Here is a 13,108-nt window from a genome sequence, read left to right on the forward strand (position 1 = left end):
GGGCCCTCCAGAAAAGTGGCCAGTGCTCTTAACTGCTGAGGCGTCTCTCCGGGCCAGTTTCCTCAGTTGTTGCTACAGTTAACAATCCTGCAATAACTGTTCTTTCCCTAGGAGTACCATCTTACATGTGTGATGTTTTCTCTGAAGGATATATCCTTTTCTTAATTTTTAAAAAACTTATTATAAGCCAGGCGTGGTGGTGCATGCCTGTAATCCCAGCACTTAGGAGGCAGAGGCGGGAGAACCTCTGTAAGTTCAAGACCAGCCTGGTCTACAAAGCGAGTCCAGGAGAGCCAAGGCTACACAGAGAAACCTTTTATCAAAAAAACCAGAAAAATAGAAATAAATAAATATTTTTAATGTGTATGGGTTTTTGCCCAGCATGTATGTCTGTGCACCACACACATGCTTTGTGTGTGCAGAGGAAGAAAGGGGTATCAAATCTCTTGGAGTTAGCGTTACCAGATGTTTGTGAACTACCATGTGGGTGCCCGGAATTGAACCTAGGTATTCAAGAAGTGTAGTCAGTGATCTTACCTTCTAGGCATCTTTCCAGCCTCCAGTATATATTCTTAAAATGAGATGTGTCAGGGCTGACGAGGTGGTTAAGGTGCTTGCTACCGGGAGTGATAACCTGGGTTCAATTCCTGGGCCCCGCATGGTAGGTAGGAAAGAACCAACTCCAGCAACTCGCCCTTTGACCTTCACATATGCATCATGGAGCGAGAGAGACAGACAGACAGACAGACAGACAGACAGAGACAGAGAGAGACAGAGACAGACAGACAGACAGACAGAGACAGAGAGACAGGGAGAGACAGAGACAGAGACAGAGAGACAGAGAGAGAGAGAGAGCGCGCACATACTTGGGTAGAACTCTTCCACTCCCGAGATTGCCAGTACATTAAGGAACTTGGTAATTATCTGAGATCAAACAGTAATGCCAGGCTTTCCTGCTTTTCTCTTCGTCCTTGCAGTTGAATGAGGCCACTGGGCGCCATTTGCTCATTTACTCACTCATTCGATTAACATGTGCTGAGCGCCTGCTATTGGGGCGCTTGCTGGGGGCACATATGTTTCTACCAGGATTAGCCTTAGATTTATTGAACTGAGAGGTCGCACTGATCTTAAGTCACTACGAAACAGCCCAGATTACTCAATGCTGTGTGAGGCAAATGAGGGCTGCAGGAGAGGAGGGAGCCAGCAGCACGCAGACGATCCCCCCAGTCAGATGGATAGTAGAGGCGACTTCCTGACTCTGCCAGTGGTAGAGACTGGACACTTCCTTCTGGCCCCTTCTATGACGTTACACACCTTGTTAATCTAAAATAGGGTGTGGTGCACGCCTACCATGCATCTATCTATACTACGCCAAGGAGGGGCTGGAGAGCTGCCAGCCTGTGCCACGCAGGGACTCAAAACAAACAAACGGACAACACGAAGACTTGGGAAATCCCTCTCTTCAATCAGCCACCCTAGGCAACACTCTGTGTATGTGCACCTTTCTGTAGAAGAAAGGGGGGCTAGGAAATTCTTTGGGGAAGGTTGTACTCTTGTGAAATTTGACTTCAATGTACTGTATTATCTTCAAATCCAGAGATGGCTGTGATGATGTAAGAAAATTATGAACACTGCATAGTTTTGGGTCGGGGCTGGATCGGCTCTGCACTGGAGTCTTGTGTATCCCCAAGCTGGCTAGGCCAACTTCTCCGCACAACTTCTTAGGGAAGTCGGGTGGAGGGGTGGAGGCACAGTTGTGTTCTCATAGGAAGTGTTCCATGAACGTCAGCAGAGCCAGGGTCAGAGATTTACAAGCCCTGAAGAGATTTTGTTTTTAATTACTATAAATCTGACATAAGAACAACAGATCATTCAGGTATGGGGGTTGCATGCCTGTAACCCCAGCACTTTAATCCCAGGAGGCAGAGGCAGGCAGATCTCTGTGAGTTTGAGGCCAGCCTGGTGGTCTACAGAGTGAGTTCTGGGACAGTCAAGGCTACACAGAAGTTTCAGAAAACAAACAAACAGAAGAAGAAGAAGAAGAAGAAGAAGAAGAAGAAGAAGAAGAAGAAGAAGAAGAAGAAGAAGAAGAAGAAGAAGATCAGAAATATCTTGTGCAGCTCCTGACATACAGGTGCATGAGTTAACAAAATCTGCACACTGGATCATGGGAACTTCAGACAACATCTCCAAAGAGTAAGTGCACTTGTGTGCACAGTGAGGAGTGGGGGGTTGGATGCTGCAATGGAACTTGGACCTTGGTCAGACAAGACCCATTATACTGAGCTATGCTTCTACCCCAGTGGTTCTCAGCCTTCCCAATGCCGAGACCCATTAACATAGCTCCTCATGCTGTGGTGACCACAACCATAACATTATTTTGGTTGCTACTTCATAAGTGTAGTTTTGCTACTGTTAGGAATCACAGTGTAAATATTTTTGGAGATACTGGTTTGCCAACGGGATCTTGATCCACTGTTGAGAACTGCCACTCCCGCCCAAGTAAATGGTTTTTGTCATTTGGGGTTTTTTGAGGCAGAGTTTTTTTGTTTTATTTCACTTTTTTTCCCCCCCAAGACAGGGTTTCTCTGTGTAGCCCAGGCTGTCCTGGACTTGCTTTATAGAGCAGGCTGGCCTCGAACTCACAGAGATCTACCTGTCTCTGCCCTCCAAGTTCTGAGATTACAGATGCCTAGCACTGTGTCTGGTGAGGCAGGGTCTTATGTAGCCCAGGCTAGCCTAGGACTTGCTTGCACAGCTGAGAATAACCTTGAACTTCCGAGGGCTGGAAAGACAGCTAAGTGTCAGAGTGCTTGCTTAGCATATGTCAAGCCCTGGGTTCTATCCCCAGCACAAAGAAGGGTGTGGAACCTTGAATGTCAGAGCCCGCAATGGGCAACCCATGGGCCAGAAGTATGAAAAAGGCAGCTACACTGGGTACTTTTCAGACACTTACCATGTCCCATGGACTAAGCTAAACAGCTAGCTGCCCACAAAATCTTCCCAGAAGCCCAGGAGGTGGGTGCCACCGCTGTCCCAGACAGAGCTAGGCAAGAGCTCCACCGCTGAGCCACATCCAGAGCCCAAGCACAGTCTCAATTGGGAACCATGCCACTCGGCTCAAGTCCGTCCCATGAGGGTGGACTGAGCCTGTCTCAGACGCTAGGAAGGGTGGGTGGCCAGGCCTGGTAGCCTGGGCAGTGTATGCTTCTAGACTGTGATGAGGTCAGGCCCACTGTTACCAGGTGGTGGATCGCTTATTGGTTTGAATACGGCCTGGTCTACATAGTAAGTTCCAGGCCAGGGTTACATGGGGTGACCCTATATCAGAAGACCAAAGCCAAAACAAAACAAACATTTCTCTGAGAAAGAACTGAACTCCTGGGCTCGGGCTCCAGACTGTCAGGACAACACAGCAGCAGCTCAAGGAACACCTTCATGTGGGCTGTGCATGCTTTCTTGGCCACTGACCACAGGTGAGTGCTACCACACCTGGCTGGCAATAGGGCCTTAAAGCTCCTGTTCTCTGACGTGGTCCAAGTTCTGCTTGGACTCTGAACGATGGGAACAGAGGTGTTCAGTGCAGCTGTAGAGACACAGCCAGACGCTCCAGACACCCCCGGCATCAGTCAGCTAGGGAAGGAGTCAGTTGGGCTCATGCCTCTTAAAGGCACATCAAGCTCACAAAACAATGGACACTTAGGGTGTTGGTGCTATACTCACAAACATACCCTCACTAAAATACACATGTATACACACAGCTTAACACTGATATATTGTATATGTAAATATACCATAATGCCAAAAAAAAAAAATTTTTTTTTTCCAAGACAGGGTTTCTCGGTGTAGCCTTGGCTGTCCTGGACTTGATTTTGTAGATCAGGCTGGCCTTGAACTCACAGACATCCACCTGCCTCTGCCTCCCAAGTGCTTGGATTAAAAGTGTACACCACTACACCTGGCCCCAGCCAGTTCTTTATTGGCATTATAATTATACTTATATTTAATTATAATTTAAAATACAGATATGACTACATCACATATAAACAATAGAAGGGAATTCGTCAAAATTCATCAAAATATTAAGTGATTATCTCTACTACAAGGTTCTAATTTTGTTGTTTTGTTTTTTGAGACAGGACAGACTAGCCTCAAATTTGTTATGTGTCTGAAGTTGACCTTGAACTTCTGAAGCCCCTGCCTCTGTGTCTGAAGTGCTGGGATTACAGGTAAAGCAGTATTCTTAGTATTAAGGATTACAAAACCAAACCTCGGCCACCTCTGAAAACCGCTGAAGGTGTTTCATCTCCTGCAGCATCAGGCATGCAGCTAAGATTTCAGTCTTATGTAAAAATAAATAAGCACAACCACCTCACTGGTGTGCAAATTTGTTTTGTCTTTAACAAATAGTACCACTGTATGAAAAGCAAGACTTGTTTTTTTTTTAAATAGGTTTCTTCATAGTTTATTATCAGCAAATCTTTGATTTGTGTACACCAACATACCCAGGGTTGTGTAAAACTTTCTTGGACAAAAAAGGGGTTGCAGGCCAGGCGATGGTGGTGCACGCCTTTAATCCCAACACTCAGGAGGCAGTGGCAGGCAGATCTCTGTGAGTTTGAGGCCAGCCTGGTCTACAGAGTGAGTTTGAGTACAGCCAGGGCTGCACAGAGATCCTGGCTCCCTATCTGCACATACTCATGCTGGCCAGAGAGACCAGGCAGCAGCAAATGTTTAGGAGGCCTCGCTGCATCTAAGACCACGTACTCACAAGGAACCCGTCTTTGAAAACAGGACACATCTTTACCTCCACTCAGTTACTCAGGAGTTCATCGCGAGTTCTCAGAACCTTCTTGCTGATCTATTTGCTTCAGAAAAAAATGGCATGTTTCCAGGCTGGCCCGCAATGACTGCTCCCAGAGGCACTCGTTATAAATAGCCCGTCTCAGCACTGTTCTCGTTTGCCTTCTACCTACCTTCTCCTCCGATGGGTAAAAGCCAATTGCTCTCATGACGAAAGGAAGCTCCGACAGGCAAATATGCTCAGACACCTGCCTGGTCTCCATTGTGTCGATCCCTTGACTGCGGATCTGAGAGTAGTAAAAATAGTCCTCCAGCTCCTGTGTCAAATGAAACAGAAACAGCACACAGTCCGCCTGATGTCAGAAACGGCCATGAAGGGGACATTTTCTAGAAAGTATATTCTAAGGGAGCTTTGTAGGAAAGCATAGAGGGTTAATCCCCAGCACTGGCTCTACACCCTTGACTAGGCTCCCAGGAAGTGTTTACCCTGATGGCAATTACCCTGTAGAATTTTCCTTGCCTGCCACCAGACACCAGACCATAGAATGGGGTCAAGTCTTCACCCCCAAGAGAAACGGCCGCCTCCAGGGCACTGGAACAATAGAAAACATCACCATTAGGGGGTACTCATGCACGAAGTTGTGGGGCCCCGCACAGATGGTGGCCTCTGAAGGGCCCTCTGAGGCGTCTGTCGTCAGGGTCTCTGCAACTTGCCTAGGAAAGCCCCTTGGTGATGAAGCCTATGACAGAAAATTCAATTTCAAGTGTGGAGTGCAGCCGCACAGGGCACCACCTTAATTATGGTGATGCTCTCACTCTGATGACAGGGCAGACGCTTGGCAATTTGTCTGAAAGCTTTGGGGACCACATCTCCCCTGGGGGTGGGTGGGGGCTCCAGTTTGAGACCTGAACCCTCTTAAACTGAGAGCTGCTGTGCAGGTGCGCTGTCACCAACGCTAATTGCTTCCAGAAAAGCCCAGGAGATCACAGGGACCCATGCCAAGCGGATAAAAATAGCCCTCCGCTCTCTAACACAGGGTCAGATTTTTCCAAAAATAGGCCCTTTGAATGGGAAGAAAACCTACTTTTGCATGAGACCAACCAAATTTTCCTCACACAAAAAGGCAAATAATCTAAAATCACTGTATATAAAAAACAAAACAAAACAAAACCATTCACTGGATTTCTGCTAATTCGGTGAATTAGAACCCACTTCAGTGAAGACTCGTGGTGAGGAACTGAAGCAGCCAGGACTGAGAACACAGGGGCATGCACAAAAGCTGCGTGACCATGAGAAACACCCACCTCGGCTCAGTTTCCTCATCTGCGAAATGGGTAGGGTCATACAGGGCTGCCATAAGAACTAGATAGGTGAACACGTGTTAAGGATTTGCCACAGGCCTTCCCCCTCTCCCCTTCAGGAACCATTCCACCACTCCAAGCCACAAAATGTCCCCTGCCCTGTAGCTGGGGCCAGGGGAGGGCCTGATGCATTTGCTCACCACGTGAGCCTGAGGTGCTCTCCAGCAGGGCCCAGTCTTCTCCATACTTGGCACTGACAGGAGACTATGAAGGCAGGTGACCAGCTAGCCGTTTCTCCAGGCCAAAACTTGCCTGACCCTGACTCAAGGCGTAACAAAGTCACTTTCAGACATGCTGTTGTAGAGCAGGGGGCCAGGGCCGGAAGTGACGTGGGAGCCTGTCACCACTAGGAACCCCCAAGGGTTAGGCTGCACATACACTTGGCTCCCTAGGACACCCCAACTTCCTGGGTTCCCTTCTCTCAGATGCCTTTATCAAGCTGATATAAAACGCACGCACGCTTGTATGGTACTAGAAATGGAACCCAGAACTTCCTACATGCTAGGCAGGCACTCTACCAAACTGAGTTACAGCCTTGTCCCTGGTAGACAATTCTATTGTTTACTTGTTTGGGGTTTTTACATTTCTTTCCATTAGTGAAATGCTGAACATATTAAGTCACCAGAAGCAGCAATAAAGTGCTAATTAGTTTATAATGATCCTTTGTCCCTACAACAGATTAAATTGAAATTCTTAGAAGTCTGGATTCTAGCCAAAGCATAGGGACGCTCCTGGGAATCCCTACCAGATCCCAGAATGACTGGGGACAAAAACAAAAAAGGGGAACCCTTACCAGTGGCCCCAAGGGTTGCAGGTGGCAAATGGGTGACACTTTGGACAGCTTATGTTGGGGGCCAGGTAGGGAAATGCTTCTGGGTGAAGAGCTAGCTCACTTGCAATTTCTGAGTGTCTCCCCCCCCCCCCCCCCCCCGCCCAGATCAGCTCATGTAGGACAGCAGAGGCAAAAGGCAGAGTTGCAACTGCGATTTAAAGCCATCATGGCACCAGAACAGATTTTGCCAGCTCTTTTCTCTCAAGTTCTGGATAAGAAGGAAAGCGTGAACATCTGCCATAAAGAGAAAGATGTGCGCTTGGCAGATGGCAGGGGCAGACGTTCCTGGGAGCCATGAATCAGGCTGCCTATGGAGGGAGGTGCCTCTGAGGAGTTCAGTCTGCCCCTAAAGCTCGAGTGGACAGGTCCACCAAAATAGGACCCTGCTGCCCACTCATTTGCTCTGCCCTGGTTCACTCAGATCACTGCATTTGGATGGACGAAGGGTCACCTGAAGTGCCTGTCCCATTTCATACGCAAATGCCCTTTTCAGGAAGAAAAGGCAGGAAGGATGAATTTATAGATGACTTAACTCTAGGTTGGTTACCACGTTCATACACGTAAACCAGCCTGGTCCATACACGACCCTGTAAGAGTTGTTACTCCCACTTCACAGACGGCATCTAAGGATCAGAGACACTAAGAAAACTGCCTAGATTCCAGAGCAGAGACTACAAGCTATCTCTCTGACATCAAAGTCCCTATATTCTTTGGTGTACAACTCTAGAATTTTCCAGGCTCACTTTGGGCAGAGTGGGTCTCCTCTCAGGGCAGGGAGGGGTAGAGGTGGCAACAGACAACAGATTCTTGGGGGTTGTGTCTGTGTATGGTTTTTTGTTTGTTTGTTTGTTTTGTTTTGTTTTGTTTTGTTTTTTGAGGCAGGGTTTCTCTGTGTAGTCTTGGCTGTCCTGGACTCCCTTTGTAGACCACGCTGGCCTCGAACTCACAGTGATCCACCTGCCTCTGCCTCTTGAGTGCTGGGATTAAAGGTGTATGCCTCCACCGCCCAGCTGACTCTTAACTCATCCTTACTGTTTCTGTAATGTCCACTTTGGAGACTTGGCCTTGGTTTCTCTGGCCAGCATTGAGTATGTGCAGACATTTCAGGGAGCTAGGTAGAGCCAGGGGCACTCACCACCCAAGATGGAAGTGTAGCCCCTTGGCCATGAGACTGCACCACGGCCTGTGGTCTGCACATCACTGTCAACAAGAAACATCCTGAGAGACAGGTATGGTTTGTCCTAGTACAGCAGGGGACATGCAGCAGGCACTTAGCAAGTGTCTGTTGTAATTGGATGAAAAGAAAGGATCTAAGGGCTGGAGCAACGGCTCTGGGGTTGGAAGTGCTTGCGCTCTAGTGGGCGGCTCACAACCACATTTACTGCATCTCCAGGGGATCCAATGCTCTCTTCTGTCCTCCCCATGCATATGTATAGACTTAACATGCATGAGAGTGAGTGCACATGCAAGCATGCATGCACATGTGTGCACACACACATACAAATACATCTTTTAAAAAGGCATAGAGCGGGCGTAGTAGCGCACATGTGTAATCTCAGCACTTAGGAGGCAGAGGCAGGAGGATCTCTGTGAGCTGGAGGCCAGCCTGATCTACAGAAGAAGTCCAGGACAGTCAAGGCTACACAGAGAAACCCTGTCTCAAAAAAGCAAAGAACAAAACAAACAAACAAACAAATAGGTGTCTACATTTCCTTATGTATGTCCCCTCACGTACCTTAAGTTGATTCTCCACTTCACCACGGAGTGATCTTGGCCCCCTGCTGTGAAGGCATAGCGCCCATCATAGGAAAGAGCCATCCCAGCCACCCCGTTTGGGTGGCAAACGATGGCACATGTTTTGTGTGGGTTGCCGTCAATTGGTAAGATCTGGAGTCCAACCTAGAGAAGCAAGTGCAATTAGATATTCAGAGTTGGCTTCCCGAGGCTCAAGCTAGCCTAGCGTACTCCAGCTTACATCCAGACCCTTGTGCCCCAGGCACATGGCTGGAGCCATCCGTCAGAGTCAAGTTTAACATATAACTAGGTGCAATGGGTTTGCGTATCTTCCATGAAGACTATACTTTTTTCAGGTCAATAAGAAAGAAAGAAGAGGGCTGGAGAGATGGCTCAGAGGTTAAGAGCACTGTCTGTTCTTCCAAAGGTCCTGAGTTCAATTCCCAGCACCCACATGGTGGTTCACAACCATCTATAACAAGATCTGGTGCCCTCTTCTGGCATGCAGGCACACATGTGGGCAGAACACTGCAAATAATAAATAAATAAACCTTTTTGAAAGAAAGAAAGAAAGAAAGAAAGAAAGAAAGAAAGAAAGAAGAGCATCCTTTGGAAGGCTGTGAGTTTTCCCTGGGAAACATTGAGAACTCAGCTCAGAAATGTCTTGTAGGGACTGGTGAGATGGCTCAGTAAGGCGCTTGCTGTCAAGCCTGACTGGGTTCTACCCCAAGGACCCACATGGTAGAAGGAGAAAGCGGACTCCTAAAAGTTGTCCTTTGACCTCCAAACACACTATGACACATGTGCATCTACATACGTACACACTTGAAAATTAAAACAGAAAGAAAGAAATACCAGCCAGAAGCCAGAAGCCATTCGCACTAATCTGTGGTAAATCCCAGTATGGCCAGTGGCCCATAACGGAGGTAATTCTGTGCCACAGATAAGCTGAGGGCCCACGGGGTTTTGTCGTCTGTTTTATTATTAAATGTATTTGTTTGGGAAGGGACGCTGGTGCTCGGTGCGTGTTTGGAAGTCAAAGAACAGCTTTTCCATGCTAGCCTCTCCTCTTACTGGGTCCGGGGGGGCTCTAACTCAGGCCTGTAAGTGCCTTTCCTGGCTGAGCCATCTCGCCTGCACAGGGCCTTGTGCTCTTTGGACTCACTGTACTTTCTTGCAGGGGTAGAGGAGGCCGGGCTATACCTTGTCTTTGTTGATAAACACCAGGTGGCGCTTCTGCAGCTCCAGCGTGGATTTTACCGGGAGCACTTGGGTGTGCTCAATAGGTGACCCATAAGCCGGTCCAAGAAGCGTCTTTCTGTAAAGGGGAAAGAGAAAAAAAAAAAAAAAGAGTGTGTAAACTTCATAAACTTCAACGTATTTTTTAAGGTTGGAACTGACACCGGCATACTTTTGTTGTTGTTTGGGGGCTTGCTATGAGGTCCAGGCCAGCCTAGAACTGACCATCCTCCTTGCCCCAGCCTCCACAGTGCTGGGATTACAGACACTGGACTCCTTATCCATTTGTAATTCTGAATTTCCTGTCCTGCTGCTCCACTAATCCCTCCAATAGGGCCTCTCATTCAAGCACTGCCAGCCGGCTCCCAACAGCAAATGCTCCGGGGGACTGGAAGGAGACTCTGACGTGAAGAACAGCGGCCTGGTGCTGACTTTCCCTCTTGATGCCAGAGAATTCGTCTATGCAAGGGAGTGGCATGCTTTGGCGGGATGGGAGGCCCACAGGCTGGAATGAGACGCCACCCTCTGTTCCAGACATCCCTAACAACAGGTCTGTGTGACATGCATGTTGCTAAAACATTGGTGCATCACATTGTGATGACACTGGCCAGGCCTCTTTAATTTGACTTTAAGACTTCTTATTACATCTTTGTGTTCATGTGTGGGGGCATGCGCAGGTGGACATCAGGGGACAATTTATGGCAGGTGGTCCTCTCCTTCCATCTTGAGGGTCTCAGTGATTAACCATATCTCATTGGCTGCACTTTCTCCCTGCCCTGCCTCCAAACATCGTTCCTCTGTGTAGCCTTGACTACCCTGGTCTCTCTCTGTAGACCAGACTGGCTTCAAACTCAGAGTGATCTGCCTGCCTCTGCCTCCCGAGTGCTGGGATTACAGGTGTGCACCACCACCACCCGGCTCTACTTTTTTTTTTTTTTTTTTTTTTTTTTTTTTTTTTAAATAAGAATCCTGGTGTTTTGCTGGCCTTGAACCCCTGGTCCCTTTGCGGGATGTAAGCACTGGATTTACCACACCAGCCTGTGAGAGTCCCTCCCCATAACAGGCTTGAGGTAAGGCAGTCAGGATGCAGAAATGTGCATGGTGTGACCCCTGTTACTGTGGCCACAGCCTGGCAGGGACAAGAAACACAGAGCTGATATGAAGTAAGAAGTGCGGAGATGGCGCTGAGCCCCAGGGTCTGGAGAGTGAAGCATTCCTAAAGGGGTGATCAGCTGTGTTCAGAATGATAGATCAGAGACCCGACGGCATGGGTAGCAGGACTGGGCATCAGGAAAAGACAGAGAAGGCAGAGGACATGGATCTAAGAGACATGTATCTAAGTGATGGGAGAGAGAAGGGAGGTAGAGCAAGGGACACAGGGGCAGGGCAGGTTTTTTTCTTTTCCTTCTTCTTCTCCTCCTCCTCCTCCTCCTCTTCCTCCTCCTCCTTCTTCTTCTCCTTCTCCTCCTCCTCCTTCTTCTCCTTCTTCTTCTTCTTCAAGACAGGGTTTCCCTGTGTAGCTCTGGCTGTCCTGGACTCACTTTGTAGACCAGGTTGGCCTCAAACTCACTGTGATCCACCTGCCTCTGCCTCCTGAGTGCTGGGATTAAAGGTGTGTGCCACCACCCCCCGGCTTTTTTCTTTTTTCTCCTAGTCAAGGTTTCTCTGTCCTAGACTCACTTTGTAGACCAGGCTGGCTTTGAATTCACAAAGATCCTCCTGCCTCTGCCTCCCTGGGTGCTGGGATTATAGGTGTGCACCACCACACCCAGCTGCAGGGTCGGTTTTCCAAGGTGAGCTTTGTCTGCTGGGCTGTGGGAGGCTCAGCATTTTGGAACACTGCAGTGCCCACCAGGTACACATTGAATCAGGTAATGTCTTTTCCTGAGGCCCTGCCACATGCTGGCAAGTGAACAGAGGCAGAGGCACACAGCTAAGAGCCCAGAGACAAGACATGAAAAGACTGGGATCTTTGTCCCTGGTTGGGGGAGTCGTGGAGGGCATGGGCTGTGGAAATAGTTTTAGAGCCACTCAAATGACCCAGAAATGCCAATCCTATGGCCATTCAAGGATATATGTATGTCTGTCTACACCAAACCCTACACCCTAGTGCTTATGGCCACTACACGATGGAAACAGTGCAAATGTCTAGCGCCATCAGCAGATGCACAGGTGAAAAGGACAGAGCTGACCCTCGGCTGTAAGGAGGCACCAGCTCATGTCACAAAGGCTCAAGAACATGTTAAGTGAAAGAAGCCAGACACGTAAGGCCACATGCTGCGGAGCTCCACCTATAGGAAAATGACGCTGTCTGCACATGTGCTGAATAGGTAAGTTCTGGGCAGGAGCAGGTCAGCAGCTTCTGGGGACACTGAGGGGCAGGGTTGGGGAGTGTCCACTGATGGGAACCAGAGTCTGGATTTGGTTTTTGCTTTTCCAGGTGGACTCACTATGTAGCTGAGGATAGCCTTGAACTAATGGTCCTCTTGTCTTCAGCTGGCTTACTGGGTTGGTAGAGACTGAACCCAGGACTTTACACATGGTAGGCAGGCATTCTACAAATGGAGCCAAATCCCCAGCCCAAGAACCAGCTACCTTTTGGGTGTGATGAATGCTTTCTTGAACTGCACAATGCAGCGAATATATTAATAATAATAATAATAATAATAACAACAACAACAACAATGACGATAAGCATTCAAAATTGTTTCTGGCACACAGTGTGTAACTGTCAGCCAGCAACAGTCAACCTGTCTACCAATTTTACAGAATTCCCCTTTCTTCATTCTGACTGAAAGGCGCTTCATAGTCATTGAAAAAAAAAAAGTTCAAATCTTTAGGCAGGTGTAGAGTAAAACACCCACATTCTGCAGTGCTGCACCCTGTCCCAAGAAAGACAAGGGTAATTGTTTGGTGCATGTGACTCACCGAGAAACTACATGAACGTGACTTCATATGAAGAGAGGACGATACTGTTCACACTTATTTGGCAACTTGCTTCGTCTCTTACTATATCTTGGAGGTACTGCCTGCCATGTAACTGTGCAGACAGCTATCTCATTGCTTATTCTTCCCCTTCGCTAAAAGCGTCATTGTGTGCTGGTGTGCTGACAAGACATCCCTTAACCAATGCCCTAT

The 13,108-nt window shown here is 48.2% G+C and overlaps 1 protein-coding gene across 1 annotated transcript in view; it reads right to left on the minus strand.

Annotated features, from left to right (window-relative positions):
* Cfap251 (cilia and flagella associated protein 251) overlaps window positions 1–13,108 on the minus strand; it is a 74,568-nt gene that overhangs the window by 17,073 nt on the left and 44,387 nt on the right. The window contains 4 exon segments of the mRNA XM_051161509.1: window positions 4,977–5,120; window positions 5,305–5,395; window positions 8,733–8,896; window positions 9,935–10,049. Coding sequence (XP_051017466.1) covers window positions 4,977–5,120; window positions 5,305–5,395; window positions 8,733–8,896; window positions 9,935–10,049 — 514 coding nt within the window.

This window comes from Acomys russatus, chromosome 19 (genome assembly GCF_903995435.1).
Source record: "Acomys russatus chromosome 19, mAcoRus1.1, whole genome shotgun sequence".
NCBI lineage: Eukaryota > Metazoa > Chordata > Mammalia > Rodentia > Muridae > Acomys > Acomys russatus.